Source organism: Haliaeetus albicilla, chromosome 2 (assembly GCF_947461875.1).
Source record: "Haliaeetus albicilla chromosome 2, bHalAlb1.1, whole genome shotgun sequence".
Lineage (NCBI taxonomy): Eukaryota > Metazoa > Chordata > Aves > Accipitriformes > Accipitridae > Haliaeetus > Haliaeetus albicilla.
Window position 1 is genome coordinate 1,008,233 of NC_091484.1, and position 14,252 is coordinate 1,022,484.

The 14,252-nt window shown below is 69.2% G+C and overlaps 2 protein-coding genes and 1 long non-coding RNA gene across 3 annotated transcripts; 1 reads left to right on the forward strand and 2 right to left on the reverse strand.

The window, feature by feature from the left end:
* The first annotated feature begins 850 nt into the window (after positions 1-850).
* On the forward strand, positions 851-2,356 carry SPINT4 (serine peptidase inhibitor, Kunitz type 4). The gene is made up of 3 exons (XM_069798672.1): positions 851-1,279; positions 1,483-1,656; positions 2,015-2,356. Exons 1-3 carry the CDS (start codon positions 1,165-1,167, stop codon positions 2,188-2,190), a joined length of 465 nt encoding a protein of 154 aa, XP_069654773.1. The 5' UTR covers positions 851-1,164; the 3' UTR covers positions 2,191-2,356.
* Positions 2,357-3,568: 1,212 nt separating this feature from the next.
* Positions 3,569-4,339, reverse strand: LOC138688094 (uncharacterized). Its single transcript, XR_011327163.1, has 3 exons — positions 4,253-4,339; positions 3,797-3,931; positions 3,569-3,698 (listed from the first exon to the last, which is right to left on the reverse strand). It is a non-coding gene; the product is annotated as an uncharacterized lncRNA (long non-coding RNA).
* A 6,170-nt stretch (positions 4,340-10,509) lies between these two features.
* Positions 10,510-13,515, reverse strand: WFDC3 (WAP four-disulfide core domain 3). The gene is made up of 6 exons (XM_069798692.1): positions 13,100-13,515; positions 12,814-12,954; positions 12,518-12,661; positions 11,559-11,717; positions 11,113-11,256; positions 10,510-10,923 (listed from the first exon to the last, which is right to left on the reverse strand). Exons 1-6 carry the CDS (start codon positions 13,410-13,412, stop codon positions 10,913-10,915), a joined length of 912 nt encoding a protein of 303 aa, XP_069654793.1. The 5' UTR covers positions 13,413-13,515; the 3' UTR covers positions 10,510-10,912.
* Between the last annotated feature and the right edge of the window lie 737 nt (positions 13,516-14,252).

The window sequence follows — 14,252 nt, forward strand, 5'->3', positions numbered from 1 at the left end:
GGGTGGGTCGTGGTGCCTCCCTCCAAACCCCACCCCTGGTCTGACTTTCCTGGCCTCTCCCCACGGAGCTTTCCTCGCCCTCCCCTTCCCCCTTGGGACAATAATTACGGCAGTAATTAGGAAGACAATTATTCCTGCTGAATGGGAACAGCTTAATCTGTTTCTCCCTCCTTTTGGCAGGTTTCATCCCACGCCCGCCCACGGGTGCCGGCAGGACGCCGGGGACCTGCCCGCCACCCAGCCCAGCGCCGGGAGCCCTGCGCTGCCGTGGGTCCAGACCCCTGGCTGGAAGCCGGGCAGGCTGCGACCTGCGTCCCATCCCCTGGGGATGCCCCTCATGCCAGCACCATGCAGACGCCGGACCCCGACCTGCTGCCGGGAGCAGGGGGGATGCTGGGGGGGCACAGGGCACGGCTCTGCACGGGCAGATCCCCCGGAGGGGAGCGGGTGAAGGGGATGGCCCCAAGCCAGGAGAGGGTGGTGAAGTGGGTGGCAAAGGGCCGATGGTGCCTGCAGGGGGGGGACGGACGGGAGCATCACCGTCCTGCAGGACATCCCTTCCACAGCAGCGATGACTGGCAAGCGAGATGGTACCCACGGGCTCAGCCCCACGTGTGGGACCATCCCGCCTGGGATGTTCTCCGTCAGCCGTGAGGGAGTGAGGGAGAAGGGGCACGTCCCCTGCACTGCTCTCACACAGCCTTTCCCGAGGACCTGCACCGCAGGGAGAGCTGGGAGAGCAGACCCTTCCCTGGCTGATGGCTGCGCCGGAGCTGATGGCTTTCCATGCCCTCGCACAACACTGCCACGCTCACTGGCAGCGGAGAGGCCGACGCCGACATCCCCCCAGCACTGGTTCATCCCCAAGGGGCTGCGGGTGGGCGCCGGTGGTGCCCCCAACCCAGCCCGGGCATGCCACTGCCGCCCAGCCGGGCTCCCGGAGGGCTGCGCCGGGTCAGCCGTCCCGTCCTACCGGTCCCCCCGGCTCGAGGGCTGTGGCTGGGATGCCACCGGGGAGGCCGGGCCCTGCCTGGGTGTGTCTCGTTACCCGCATGGCAGGAATTAGCCAGGCTCCGGCGCCAGCCCCGCTCCCTCCGCCCCGCCCGCGCACCTTAAATCCCAGCCCACTGCGCCCGGGGCCCAGATCTGGCTACCCAGGGCACCATGGAGCTGCCGCCCGGCCGCCTCCTCCTCCTCCTCCTCCTCGCAGCCCTGCTTCCCCTCGCCGCACGGTCTGGCCCGGCACCGCACACAGATGGAAGAGAGGAGCCGGGGATGGGTGAGTGCGCCCGGGGCACGTCCCAGGGACAGGGATGCTCTGGGTTCCGCTGCCGCCTGGTGCTCCCCGTTGCCCCACATGGTGCTGGGTGCCCAAAGGGGCATGGGGCTGCGGATGCTGGGGGTCCAGCCCTGGGGTGCTAAGGGGCTGCTCAGCCCCCGCTCTGCAGCCCTCCCCAGCGTCCTGGTTTTTGTGTCCCACAGCAAAGCCCGGGTACTGCTACCACATCCCGGAGGTGGAGGACCTGCTGAATGAAGACTGCAGTGCCTGTCGCAGGGATGCCTCCTGCTCCCACTGCACCAGTGATGCCGGCTGCCCCGGTGCCACCAAGTGCTGCCCCAGCAAGTGCGGCTACACGTGCCAGGAGCCGGTGCTGGGTGAGGGCTCGGTGCGGCAGCGGTGGGGCTCTGGAGTGGCAGCGTGGTGAGCGCAGGGGTGGGCGACGGGAGGGGTGAGCCAAGCAGATTGGGAAGGGGGTTCCCTGGGGTGCCCCAAGCCCTTGCTGGGTCCTGCAGACCCTGGGGGGGGCACCACGCTGTGTGGTGGGGGAGCGCCCAGGCTGCTGGTGTGTGGGGCTGTAGGGCGGGCAGGCGCAGAGCTGGCTGCTGGTGCGAAGTGTTCACTAGTGAGAAGGGACCGGAGCTGGGCAGACTTCTCTGAGGGCCCCGGGTGTGCCGAGCCCCGTGGCGTCGCCGTCCCATTCCTGGCTCAGCCCATCCCCCTTGGACCACGCAGACTTCTGCTACCTGCCCTCCGTCTGCGGGAGCTGCAAGGCACTCTTCCGCCGCTTCTTCTTCAACGCCTCCAGCCAGCAGTGCGAGGAGTTCATCTACGGCGGCTGCGGCGGCAACAAGAACAACTTTGAGACCGAGGGCGAGTGCTTCCGAGCCTGCTCCCACATCGGTAACTAGCCGTGTGCCGTGTGTGCGTGCCATGTGTTGCGGCCGGTGGCTGCTCCTGCCCCCGGCAATGCCTGCTCCAGCCCCGCTCCTGACCCCCCATCTCTCAGTTCCAGGTGCCCGATAGCGCCGGCCCAGGGAGCACGGTGGCCTCGGCACGGCCCCTGCCCAGGGGAAGCTGCAGCCAGTGGCCATGTCCCCGTCCCCGCAGGGACCCATTCCCCGCTGGGCTGGCGGCGATGAGCACCGCTGCCCAGGGCAGCCGTGCTGGGGGCTGTGGCTCACCCGTGGATGCTTGCCAGCCCGAGGGCAGGGAAACGTGCCCGCAGCAGCACGGCTGTCCCCTCCTGCACCGTGGTGTGTGGCCGGAGGAGCCCAGCCCTCCCCTGGGGCTGTGACACTTCAATACAAGGACGGGTCCGTGGCTGAGCACGTCTGGGTCTTGTCCTTCCTGCCCGTGCGGGCAGGAGCAGGCAGCGCCCGTCCCTCTGGGCCGCCTTCCCTTGCTGGGACTGGGTGATGGGTGCATTCAGCCGCACCGCATGGCAGCCCCAGGTCTCGCCCCGGCCACCACCTTGCAGCTCCTGCTGCTTCTGGATGGGGTCCCAGCCCCAGATCTGCCCTCAAGCTGCCGACATGACCTGGCTGGGAGCTAAAGCGACCTAACAGAGGAGGAACGGCCCCTGCCTTGATGGATGCCCGGGGTGGTGCCCATCCCGCAGCCCGGGTCTGTGTCTGCATCGCTTCGCTGGCCCCGTGGCACCAAACCTGGCATGGGCTAAGTCCCCTGGCCCCAGCCCTGGCGGGACCATCCCTTCCCCGGCGAGCCCTGGACGATGCTGGGGCTGCTCCAGGAGCACGAGGGGCCATCCCAGGGCCTGGTGGGGCCAGCCCAGCGCTGCCAAGACTCGGAGGCAGCTGGAGGCAGCCACGCACACGCTTTATTGCTGGAGGTGGTGGGGAAGGGACAGGCCAGCTGGGGCCTGTGACCGCCCCGTGTTCCCTAACGAAGGCATCTTCCTGCTGCAGAGGAGCTGCTCTCCTGTCACACAGCATCTAAAAAGGAGGACATGCTTTTAGCGAGCCCTGAGGCTGTGGGGGGAGAGGGACCAGCAGCCACGGTTGCAGCTGAGCACGGCCAGCTCTGGTGAGAGCTTCATCCTACTCCATGTCCCTTTGGGTCCCCTCACCCCGAAAGTGCATCTCTGCTGGCAGCAGAGCAATGGGGCAGCAGCAGGAACCGGCCCTGTGGTGTTGCCAAGCTGGGACCATGCTGAGGGCTGTACCCTTCACACAGGTCTAGCTGGCACCCCACATGCCCCGGTGCCAGCCCCGGTGCCAGCCCCGGTGCCAGCCGTGGCTCGGCAGCCCTGGGCCCCCTTACCACCAGGCACCCGTGTTGCAGACATGGCCGCAGCCGTTGCTGCAGCACTTGTGGCCCCAGGGACACTCCTCGTCGAGGCGGCACAGGTCCAGGCATGTCCCGCGGCCCCTGGGGATGGGGCACGCTCCCTCTCTGCCTGCAAGGCAAGCACCCTGCTGTGGGGCACCCGGCTGAGGGACACCCCATGGCTCCCGGGGCAATGTCTGGGTCTTTGCTGGCCAAGCCACATCTCACCTCTGGGGCTGTCCATGCAGATACGGCCACAGCCAGTGTGGGTGCACCTCTGTCCCCAGGGACACTGTGAGTCAGCCTCGCACTCCTCTCTGCACGGCTCGGCACCGTGCTGCGGCACAGCCGCGGCATCGCGCTCTGCAGGCAGGAGAGGACAGTGACATGGTGGCTCTGAGTGGAGGCTGTGGATGCTCATCACTTGCACGGAAAGAGGAGGATGCATAGAAAGAAGGACGGGGGGTAGAATGTGTCCCTGGAGCGGGGAGGGTGCGGGATGCGCAGGCACAGCTGCCTCAGCAGCCCCCAGCACGGGGCTCCAGCGTGGTCATGGTGCGGGGACCTCGCTGGGGAGGGGGGGCCAGGATGCCCCTGCAGGGTCGGTGCCAAGGGGACCCCGGGCTCTGTCCCCGCTGGGCTCAGCCAGGTGGGGGGACGCATGCCTCAGTGCAAGGGCCTGACCTTGCAGAGAAGCTGGCATGCAGACGTGGCCGCAGCCATTGCTGCAGCACTTGTGGCCCCAGGGACACTCCTCGTCGAAGCTGCACAGGTCCAGGCACGTCCCTGCCTCCCTGGGGATGGGGCACACTCCCACTCTGCCTGCAAGGCAAGCACCTGGCTGGGGGGCACCCGGCTCAGGGCACCCCACCGTGGGGCACCTCGGGGTGGCCCTGCATGGTTCCCGGGGAGCCTGGCTGGCTCTCACCTCCGGGGATGTCCATGCAGACGTGGCCGCAGCCGGTGCTGGTGCACCTCTGTCCCTGGGGACACTGCGAGTCGGCCTCGCACTCCTCTACGCACGGGCTGCCGTCCCTGTCCTGGCTCTCTGCAGGGGCACGGTGACCCGTTGTCACCCAGCCACCCTCGGGGGGCTGGCGGTCACCTCCCCCTAGACTGGCTGCTCCCGCTACCTCTGGGCACAGCCAGGCACTCCCAGCCACAGCCGGTGTCGCAGCACTTCTCCTCTCGCCGGCAGACGCTGTCATCCAGGCACTGGCTCCCGCGCCTGCGCCGCGGGTCCCAGCACGGCTCTGCCCGGGGGCACTCCCCAGGGTGCTCTGTAGGAGAAGGGGACCCGGGCGAAGACGTGGGGTCCCAGCCCCGCTCGTGTGCCACTGCCCTGTGCCGGTGGCCGGGTTGCCCGCGCTCACCTTGGGCAGGGCGGGTGCAGCGCATGGCACAGCCGGAGAAGCAGCACTTCTCCTGCCGGGGACAGTCCCTGTCGTGGGTGCAGGAGTCCTCCTCCGCGCATGGCTCCAGCGTCTGCCACGGCTTCACCTTCGGGCACTCACCGGGTTTGTCTGAGAGGGGCAGGAAGGGGCAGCAGGGGCAGAACCCCCACCGCGCTGCCTCGGGGCTCCCTGATGGCTGCAGCCCAGGGCTTCCGAGCGCCTGCCCTGCAGCAGCACGGTCCCACAACCTGCCCTGCAGGAGGTTTGCCAGCATGCCTGGTGTCATGCGGCACCGCTGTTCTGGTGACTACCTCCTCACCTCGTTCAGGGGCTGAGCACACGTGGCCACATCTGCTGCTGCAGCACTTCTCGGCCCCCGGGCACTGCCAGTCCCCAGCGCAGGCGGTGCCGCACGGGGCTGCAGCGGTTGGTGCCTCCTCGGCCAGGGGGCAGATGCCTGGTTTCTCTGGGGGGCAGGGGGCAGCAGGGCTGGGGGACGACAGTGGGTCTCCCTCACCCAAACCCGCAGCCCCCAGAGCTGGGGGGGGGACCCCTGCCCGCTGCTTCCCTGCCCCTACCCTGCCCGGCGTGGGGCCGAGCGGCTCGTACCTCGGGACGGGGGCAGGCAGGCATAGTCACAGCCGTGCAGGCAGCACTTCTCCTTGCCGGGGCACTCGGCGTCATGCCAGCACCAGGCTCTGCAGTCGTAACTGGGGAACAGCCCGGCACGGGCCGGGCAGAAGCCAGCCTTCCCTGCAGGGCATGGTGCGGGGTGGCTGCAGTGCCCCAGGATGGCTGCACAGACCCACACTGCAGCCCTGACGCCCCCGTGGGGCACGCAAGCCCCCTTGGCACCGCAGCCCCCTCAGCACTGCGGGCACCTCGGCACCACGGCCCCGGGCGCACCAGGCACCGCAGCACGGCTCTGCCCTGTGGCAATGCTGCGGCATCTCCTCCCACAGGAACCATGAGGCTGGCACCAGACCCCTCTGCTGTGGGGCATGGGGGCTGCAGAGAGGAGCTGCCCTTGCCCCCGTTGTTCGCCATATTCAGCCATCCCCTATGTCCCACCTTGGTGCTTGGCGCTGCACAACTCTGCGCACCGGCCACCGCAGCACGTCTCCCTGCTGCTGCAGTCTCCGTCATTCCGGCACCTCATGCCCTCCTGCCAGGCTGGCGTGGCCGTAGGGGCCCCTGTGAGGCAGCTGGCTTGTGGCTTCATGTAGGGCCGGGGATGCCAACAGGAACCGGGATGCATCCATCCCCGCTGTCAGTCCTGGGCGCCCACCCATCCCTGCTCCACATCCTCCTGCCCTGGCCCTCACTGGGACAGCAGCTGAGGAGGCAGCGTGGCACCACATGGCTCCTGCCCCAGCCGCGGCACTCACCTGCTGCCTCGGTGCGGCACTCAGGGCTGCACCGGTGCTGGCAGCATGTCTCCGGGCGCAGGCAGTCCCCATCTCCACGGCAGCTCTTCCCCTGGTGCCGCTCTGCAATGCAGGCAGCAGTGGGGCTGGGGCAGCGTCTGCCCTGCACATGCCAAGGGGTCCCAACTGCGGTGCGGGGCAGCTCGGCACTGGGAACCCGGAGGCGGCCGGGGTGCAGGTCCCCACAGTCCTTCCCTCCTGCTTCACCGGGGTCCCCGTCCCCTTGGCTCCTGGCACTGCTCGGAGGCACAGCCGCGGGTACCAGGGGTGGGCAGAGCTGTCGAAGCTCCGGGGCGGCTCCCACCCACCTCACCTTGGCTGTGTGCGTGGCACTCCTGGCTGCACCGTTGGTGACAGCACACCTTGGATGGGGGACAGTCCTGGTCCTGGCGGCACCTCTGCTGGTGCTGTGGCTGCAGGGTGGCTGGGGCAGGGCTGGCATCCTCTGATGGGCTGGCATCACCCCTGGTCCCTGAGCCACGGCCCTGCCCATGCTGCCCGTCCTGTCCCGTCTCACCGGCTGGGGCTGCCGGCAGGCACCGGCTGCCACAGCTGCTGTTGCAGCATTTCTGCGCGTCGGGGCAGTCGCTGTCACCTCGGCACTGCTCCCAGCACAGCCCTGCCATCCCCGGCTGTGCCGTGGGGCATTTCCCGGGTTTGGGTGGGTCTGGCAGAGCAGAGCGAGTGTGAGGCTTCAGCATCCCCAACCAGCTGCCCTGCCTGCCCCGGGGCTCCTGGGTCCCTCACCCAGGAGGGTGGTCCACACACTCCCGATGCCCAGCAGCTGCGTCCCAGCTGCCAGGAGCTGCCAGTGTAGGGGAAGCGGCATGTGGCCACCCCAGGAGCCCATGGTGGCGGGGAGGTGGCAAATGTCTACAGCACGGAGGGGCTCTGCGGCCGTGCCGTGGTGAGCTGGGGCTCTCCTTCTGCCGCGCTCCCAGCCGGCCCCCACGGAGGCCTTACCCTGCACCGGCTCCAAGCAGGCAGGACCACAGCCCAGCGGGCAGCACTTCTGCGCTCCCAGGCAGTCCTTGTCCTCCAGGCAGGGGAAGGAGCAGGGGTAAAAGACCCCCTCGGGGGCTGCCGCCGGGCAGGCGCCAGGTTTCTCTGCAACGCCGAGTGGCGTGGGGCTGAGAGGTGAGGCTGCACCAGCGGCATCCCGGGGCAGCGCCGGGAAACCTGCCCCTGCCAGACCCCTCTGTCTGACCCCGGCTGGACCCTGCCACATGCCCCGTCCCGGACCCCTCCACATGCCCCATGCCGGCCTTGGGAGCCGTGGGCAGGAGGCTGCCAGCAGCGCACGAAGAGCTGCTCCGTGGCAATGGAGACAGCACAAGGATGGGGACAGGGATGGAGAAGAAGGGTGCCGGCTGCCCCAGGACAGAGGTGGTGCTGGTGGCCATGCCGCGGTGCCGTACCTTTTGCTGGGAGGGTGCAGCGGAGCTGGCACTCCTGGGGGCAGCACTTGTGCCAGCCAGGGCAGCTGGAGTCGTTGGTGCAGAGGGGGGGCTCCAGGCGCAGGCAGCGCGTGAAGTCCCGCGGGCACCTCCCCGGCTTCTGGGGCTCCCCTGCGGTGGGACGGTGGTGTCAGGGCAGCACCAGGCAGCAGAGCTCCTCGTCTTCTGTCCCCAGGGAGCAGGGCGTGGGTCCCCCCCGCAGGGGTCAGGGGACCGAAGTGGGGAGTGCAGCCTGGGGGGGCAAGATCTTGGCAGGAGCTCAGCCTCTCAGGGCCCTGGCTTACACGCACTGGCACGGCAGTGCCTGGCTGATGGCAATGCCTGGGGCTGCCAGGCAGACCCTGGGGTGCAGGCAGCCCTGCTGCCGTGACAGGAGAGGGACTGGTTGGAGCGCGGCTGGAGACTCCCCTGCAACATGGCCCTGGGGCTGCCATACCCCCACACTGAGACCTGCACGGCACAGCCTGGCACGGCACGGGGCTGTGTGTGCCCTCACAAGGCAGCGAGCGCCACAAAGAGCATTGCTGGCCCTGCCAGGGAGAAGCCAGCACTGAGCCAGCACTGGCTGGAGGTCAGGATCCATCCCTGAGCATCCCGCTGCCCTGTGCATCCTCACTGCAAGTGGCATGCTCCTCGCTGCTGGCGCCTCCTGCTCCTCCTCTTCTTCCTCCTCCTCCTCCTCCTGGCACCCTGTGCTCATCTCGGCCACACTGGGAAAATCGGGACAGCCCTGCCTTTGGCACAGGCGTGGGCGAGCTCCAGCTGGCACCTGTGCCTGACTCCTGCCCACAAGCAGGGAGATTCCGCGGGAGCAGCAGTTTCTGCAAACACCCCTTGCCGGCTCCGGGCAGGGCTGCGCTGTTTGGGCTGCAAACAGAGACGCTGCCGGGAGGTTTCACTCCAAACAGCAGCTGTTTGGTTAAAACAAAGAAGGAACCCGGACGTTGTCTTGGGGCCGGCCGGCAGAACAGTACTGCACCTGGGCACAACCGCCCCTGGCATCGCCCCCACGGCAGGGGGGCCCGGGCACTGGGGGTCTGTGCCCAGGAAGCGGCACCCACAGCCCAGGGCCCCTCTGCCGGGGTTTGGGTCTGTCCCCGTGGTCGGGGGCCGCATGCAAGGGTGGGGAAGGGATGGGCAGTGTGAGGAGCAGAGCCCAGACACTGCAGGGACGCAGGTGTGGGGGTCCGTGCAGCCCTGTCCCCCTGCCCAGCCCCTGCCAGCACCCTCCTTGCTTCTGCCTTCGCCACGCAGCCCCCGCTCTGCCCAGAGACCCCTCCTCAGCGCTGGGCCAAGCGCTGGGGTCCATGGGCACAGATGTCCCAAATCCAGGTCTGCCAGTGTCGGTGTGGGGCTGCCCAGCGAGGCCGGGAGGGTCCCTGCCGCGCCCCTGGGTGCCGACAGCTGCTGTGCACGCAGAGTGCAGGGGATGCACATGGGGGTGCAGGATATGCACACGTGCCCATGCAGCCCAGGGTGGGAGTGGGGTCCCTGAGGCAGTGGGGCTGCGGCGCAGGCACTGCAGCTGGCCAGGATGTGGTGCCCACCAGCATGTGCCAGGCAGGGACAGAGGGGATGTGGCAGGGGCTCAGGGGGGCCGGGGTGCAAGGAGCTGGCCCCAGGATACCTGTGCCTGGCAGCTGCCAGCTTTGCTTGCTGGTACTCACCACCTTTCTCCTCCGGTGCAGTGCCCGGCTCTGCCCTGAGGATGAGGAGCCCCAGGAGGAGGAAAACCCCCGGCCTCATGGTGCTGCCGGGGATGTTGCGCGTGTCCGGAGCTGAGCCGGGGCCAGGGGCTGGCGGGGGTGCCCAGGCAGCTGAAGCCGGGGCTGCCAGCCGTGGCATGCTGGCCATGCCACAAGCAGGAGGGGCAGGAGGAGGGGCAGTTCCCAGAACCCGCCGGTGCCCCGCCAGCCATCCCGCTTATCTCCGGCCGAGCCGCGCTTTTGGGTCAGGGCGACCCACGGGGCCGGGGAGGGCAGCTGGGGTCGGGCAGCTGCTGTCCCCTGCAGTGCACAGCCCCATCCCCGCCGCAGCTGGCTGTGACCCCCTGCCCGGGTTTCCCTCCAGCCCTGCTTGCCCCTTGCCTCCCTGGGGTGGGGGCCGTGGACAGACCCCACAGCTTGGTCCCGGTGCTGCAGCGGGAGCAGCCAAAGGGGCTCTGCCACCATGGTGTGTCCCCGCAGCCATGGCTTGGCTCAGCCAGGCGCAGCCTCCGTGCATGGGGCTGCTCAGGATCCGGCACCATGAGGTGGGAGAGGTGTCCTGGGCCAGCTCGGTGTCCCAGCACGGTGATGGGGCTGGGCTGGGACTAGGGAGCGAGCAGGTCCTGCCGTGGTCCCCTGGCACATGGGTGCTGCTCCCTGCCCCCTTCCCTGTCCCAGTGCTTCATCTACCCCGACCCGTGACTGCTTTTCCAACCAGGTTTTCACACTTTGGGATGCAAATGAGCCCTTCCTTGACGCAAGGAATCCGAGGGAACTGGTTTCTGCACTCCAGTCCCTGACTGCTGAGGGGACGTTGGAGCAGCCCCCGGACCTGGTGGGATGGTCACCACGGGGCTGGAGGGCACCCGCATGGAAACAGGAATGTCTCCCTGCCCCAGGGCAGCGCCTGCCTGCAGGGGCTGGGTGCCTGCCTGCACCTCCCTGCCTGTGCGCAGCCCAGAGCTGCCTGCGCTTCCCGGGAACCTGCAGCAGAGCACAGGGATGGCGATCCGGAGCAGAAAGCGGCCATGTGCCGGTTTATTCTGTTTCAGTGCTGTGAAGCGGCTGGAGCTGACAGGGATTCAGCCTTGGCCTGGCGTGGGGCGGTGCGGGGGCTGCGCAGCCCTTGGTGACATGGCTGGGAGGGACTGGGGGCATCGGGGACCCTGGCCAGGGCCCATCAGAGCAATGCCGGTGCCATCTTGCCAGCGGTGTGGAGGGTCTGGCGCAGGGACGGGCACGGGGGTGGCAGGCACTGCCGGCAGCAGGACCTCTTTGCTCACCCACGGGGGTGCGATGGCAGCGGGGTGAGGAGTGGCCCCGAAAGAGCAGCTCCTGGTGCAGCCCTTCCCGGCCAGGGCTAGGCTATGCCTGGAAGAGACAGATGAGGTGGTCAGTGCAGGATGAGTGCTCCCGCCCTGAGGGATGGGGAGCCCTGGCGTGCCCCCACCCTGGGCACCCCTCAGTCCCCTCCAGGCTGGACCCGCTGCAGCGGTGAGACCTGTGCGGTGCCCCCGGGCTGCTGGGACCCAGGAGGTGGCAGGCTGGGGGGGGTCTTACCCTGCAGCGGGGACACACACGCCCGGCTGCAGCCCCGCAGGCAGCACTTCTGGCCGGGGGGGCATTCCTTGTCCTGCAGGCACAGGAGGAGGCACTCGGCTGCCTGGTCACCATCAGCCACGGGGGGACAGAGCCCGGGCCATGCTGGCACACACCAAGAGAAAGGGGGTGAGGGTCTCACCTTTTGTGGGCAGGGCACCCCTCTGGGGTGGGGGAGCTGCCCTGCCTGCAGGGGGTGAGCCCCTCGCCCAGCTCCTGCCCCATGGGGACAGCAGATGGGTGTCCGTACTCCCATTGCCCACTCGGAGGGTCACGGCAAGGGGCAGCCCCAAGGGAGGGTGGGTACAGCCAAGGGGGTGCCGGCCCTGGCCTGGAGGGCTCAGCCTGGGACAGGGCAGGGAGGGGATGCGGGGGGTCTCAGCCCCACAGGGCGCCGGTGGCTTTACCGTCGGTGGGCGGTTTGCAGACGTGGCCGCAGCCGGTGGTGCAGCACTTGGCGGCCCCGGGGCAATCGCCGTCAGTGTCACAGAGCTCCAGGCAGGGTCCCAGGGAGCCCCGCAGCACCACGGGGCACGCTCCGGGCTTGGCTGCGGCACGGCGGGACCCTGGTGACAAAGGGGACCACTGCTGTGCCGGGATCCTGCTTCCCCCAGCCTCGCTCCTGGCACAGCCTCGACCTCCATCCTGCCCCCATCTTACCCTCATCCTGCCCCCCATCCTGTCCCCATCCTGCCCCCCATCCTCCCTCCCAGAGCCCCATGCTGCCCTCAGCCACTCACCTCACACCCACACCAGTCTGACCCAGTGAGACCAGGCACAGCTCAGTATGGGACAGCAGCTGGAGCGGTGAGGGACAACCCTGGCTGCACTCCTCGCCAGCACCCAGCCCGAATGGGTTGCAGGAGGGGGGTGTCAGGAAGGGGATACAGGAGGGGGGCGCAGGATGGGGTGCAGCCCCGTGCCCACCCAGGGCCATCGCCCACCCATCACGGAGGAGCTGGGCGCAGGGATCCCTTCCCGCAGCGCCCCGAGGGCCTGCTCCTGCCCAGGGGCTCACGATGGCCAGCGCTGTGCCCAGGGTGGGTGTGCGGCACTGGGAGCCGCAGCCGGCGGCACATGCTGCCCGGGGCCTGGACGGCTGCCACCGGCTGCACGCTCGGCCAGGCATGGCCGCTGGGGCTTCTCCAGCAGCATGGCAGGGCACACGCCGGGCTTCGCAGGGGAGGAAGAGCTGTGCTACCACCAGTGCGGCTGCGGGCTGGCCGTGGGGGCCATGGGGCAGCCAGGGGCAGTGATGGGGGAGCACACGCTTGGGAGGGAGGATGCGGGTCTGGCGAGCCCCAGCCCCAGGGGGAGTGGAGCCTGCGGGCACCCAGCCCCAGGAGGAGGGATGGCGGGGCTGTACCTGTGTCCGGGGGGGCACAGGCCAGCCCGCAGCCGGAGAAGCAGCACTTGCGGTCCCCGGGGCAGTCCCGGTCATCGGCACAGCGGTTGGGGCAGGCAGCGGTGCTCCTCTGGGCGCGCTTCCGCGGGCAGAGGCCGGGTTTGGCTGGAGAAGAGGGGAGGCTTGGGGCTCGGCGTGCAGCCGGCCTGGCCCCACAGTGCCTGTGGCTTTCTCACAGAGTGACGGGGGGCTGTGGACCCGGGGGGGCTGTCCTGTGGCATCCTCAGCCCAGCAAGGGGACACCCAGTCCGCCTTACCTGGCTCGGCGTGCACGCAGCGGGCGCAGCAGCTGCGGGTGCAGCACTTCTCCCCGGGGCTGCACGCGGTGTCGTTGTGGCAGCTCATCCCGCACCTCGCTGTGCTGGCACTGCCGACGCGGGGGCAGTAGCCGGGGCTCTCTGCAGAGGGAGATGCTCCATGCGGCCACGTGCCCAGGGAGCGGGGTTCGCACCAAAGGCACCCGACACAGGCACCGGCCCCCACCCGCATCCCACCCATCGCCCGGTCCCGGTGCTGGTATCTCTTGTGGGGAGCCGGCAGTACCTGTGGTGGGGAGGAGGCAGGTCCTGACCTGCCCGCTCTGGCAGCACTTCTCGGCACCGGGGCAGCTGTGGTCGGAGAGGCAGTACAGCCTGGGGGGGCGTGGGGCTCCGCTTGCCCCCGCCGGGCACTCGCCTGCTTTGCCGGGGACAGGCAGGATGGCGGGGGGCCAGCGTCTCCGTGGGGCCCGGCGTGGTGCTGGGGTGACCGCGGGGGCAGTGCTCCGGTACCCAGGATGGTGCTGCTGGGCCAGGGTGGGTGGCAGCTCCGCCAACAGTGCCAGGAGTGCCAGGAGAAAGGTGCGCTTGCCTGGCATCGTGCTGCTGTCGGGGAGCCGTGCTGCTGGGTCCACTGGCTGGGATTTAAACCCTGCTGGGGTGGGGGCCGGCCGAACCGAGCTGCTCCTTCCCACGGCGGCACTGTATCGGGACCGTGGGAGCGCTGCGCACGAACAATCCAGCTCGGGGGAGACTCCTGGGGCAGCGCTGGGCTCGCAGCCCGTGGCTGACGCATCCTCCACAGCACGGCCTTTCCAGGTCACCGGTGACCCGCGAGCAGCCGGGCCGGGGGGCCAGGCAGCGCTCCCAGAGCCCCAGTGCCTGCACTCCCCACTGGCGAGCAGGGATGGGACACAGGGGAGCAGCATCCTGTCCCCGGTCTTCAATGTCCACCCGGTCCTGCCTGGTGAGCATCGCTGGTCGCCTCCCAGCACACACGGAGCGGGGAGAGCTGCTGTGGAGACCCGTGGCACTGACCTGGGGTGCACCAGCTTGCGCCCACACCGCAGGGAGAGGGGGAACCGGCACCAGGCACGGGGCTGTGTACTGTCCCCTGCCAAAGGTGGGGGCTCTGGGGGTGCCAGTCCCCAGGTGGAACTGCTTGCTCTGGTTTTTGGGGACTGGGAGCAGGAGCAGGGTGGATGCAGGAGGGCCGGGGTGCCAGGAGCCCTGCGAGGAGTAGGAGGTGCCAGGGAGAGCAAGGCAGGAGCAGGAGTGGGGCCCAGCTCTGAGCAGGCAGGGGAGGGAGGGGGCAGGGGCAGGCATGGGGCAGGGGTCTGTGGGCTTCACTGCCCACAGCTCCTTCAGGCTTCTGCCATGGGTGATGTGCCACTGCCGGGCCAGGATCGTGTGGGGCAGGAGAGGGTTTGGGTGATGCT

Coding starts and splice junctions, on each gene's coding strand:
- SPINT4 (XM_069798672.1), top strand. CDS start 1,165: ATGGAGCTGCCGCCCGGCCGCCTCCTCCTCCTCCTCCTCCTCGCAGCC. Junction 1,280..1,482: donor AAGAGAGGAGCCGGGGATGG/GTGAGTGCGCCC, acceptor TGTGTCCCACAG/CAAAGCCCGGGTACTGCTAC. Junction 1,657..2,014: donor GTGCCAGGAGCCGGTGCTGG/GTGAGGGCTCGG, acceptor TGGACCACGCAG/ACTTCTGCTACCTGCCCTCC.
- WFDC3 (XM_069798692.1), bottom strand. CDS start 13,412: ATGCCAGGCAAGCGCACCTTTCTCCTGGCACTCCTGGCACTGTTGGCG. Junction 12,955..13,099: donor CTGCCTCCTCCCCACCACAG/GTACTGCCGGCT, acceptor CTCCCTCTGCAG/AGAGCCCCGGCTACTGCCCC. Junction 12,662..12,813: donor CTGCGTGCACGCCGAGCCAG/GTAAGGCGGACT, acceptor CCTCTTCTCCAG/CCAAACCCGGCCTCTGCCCG.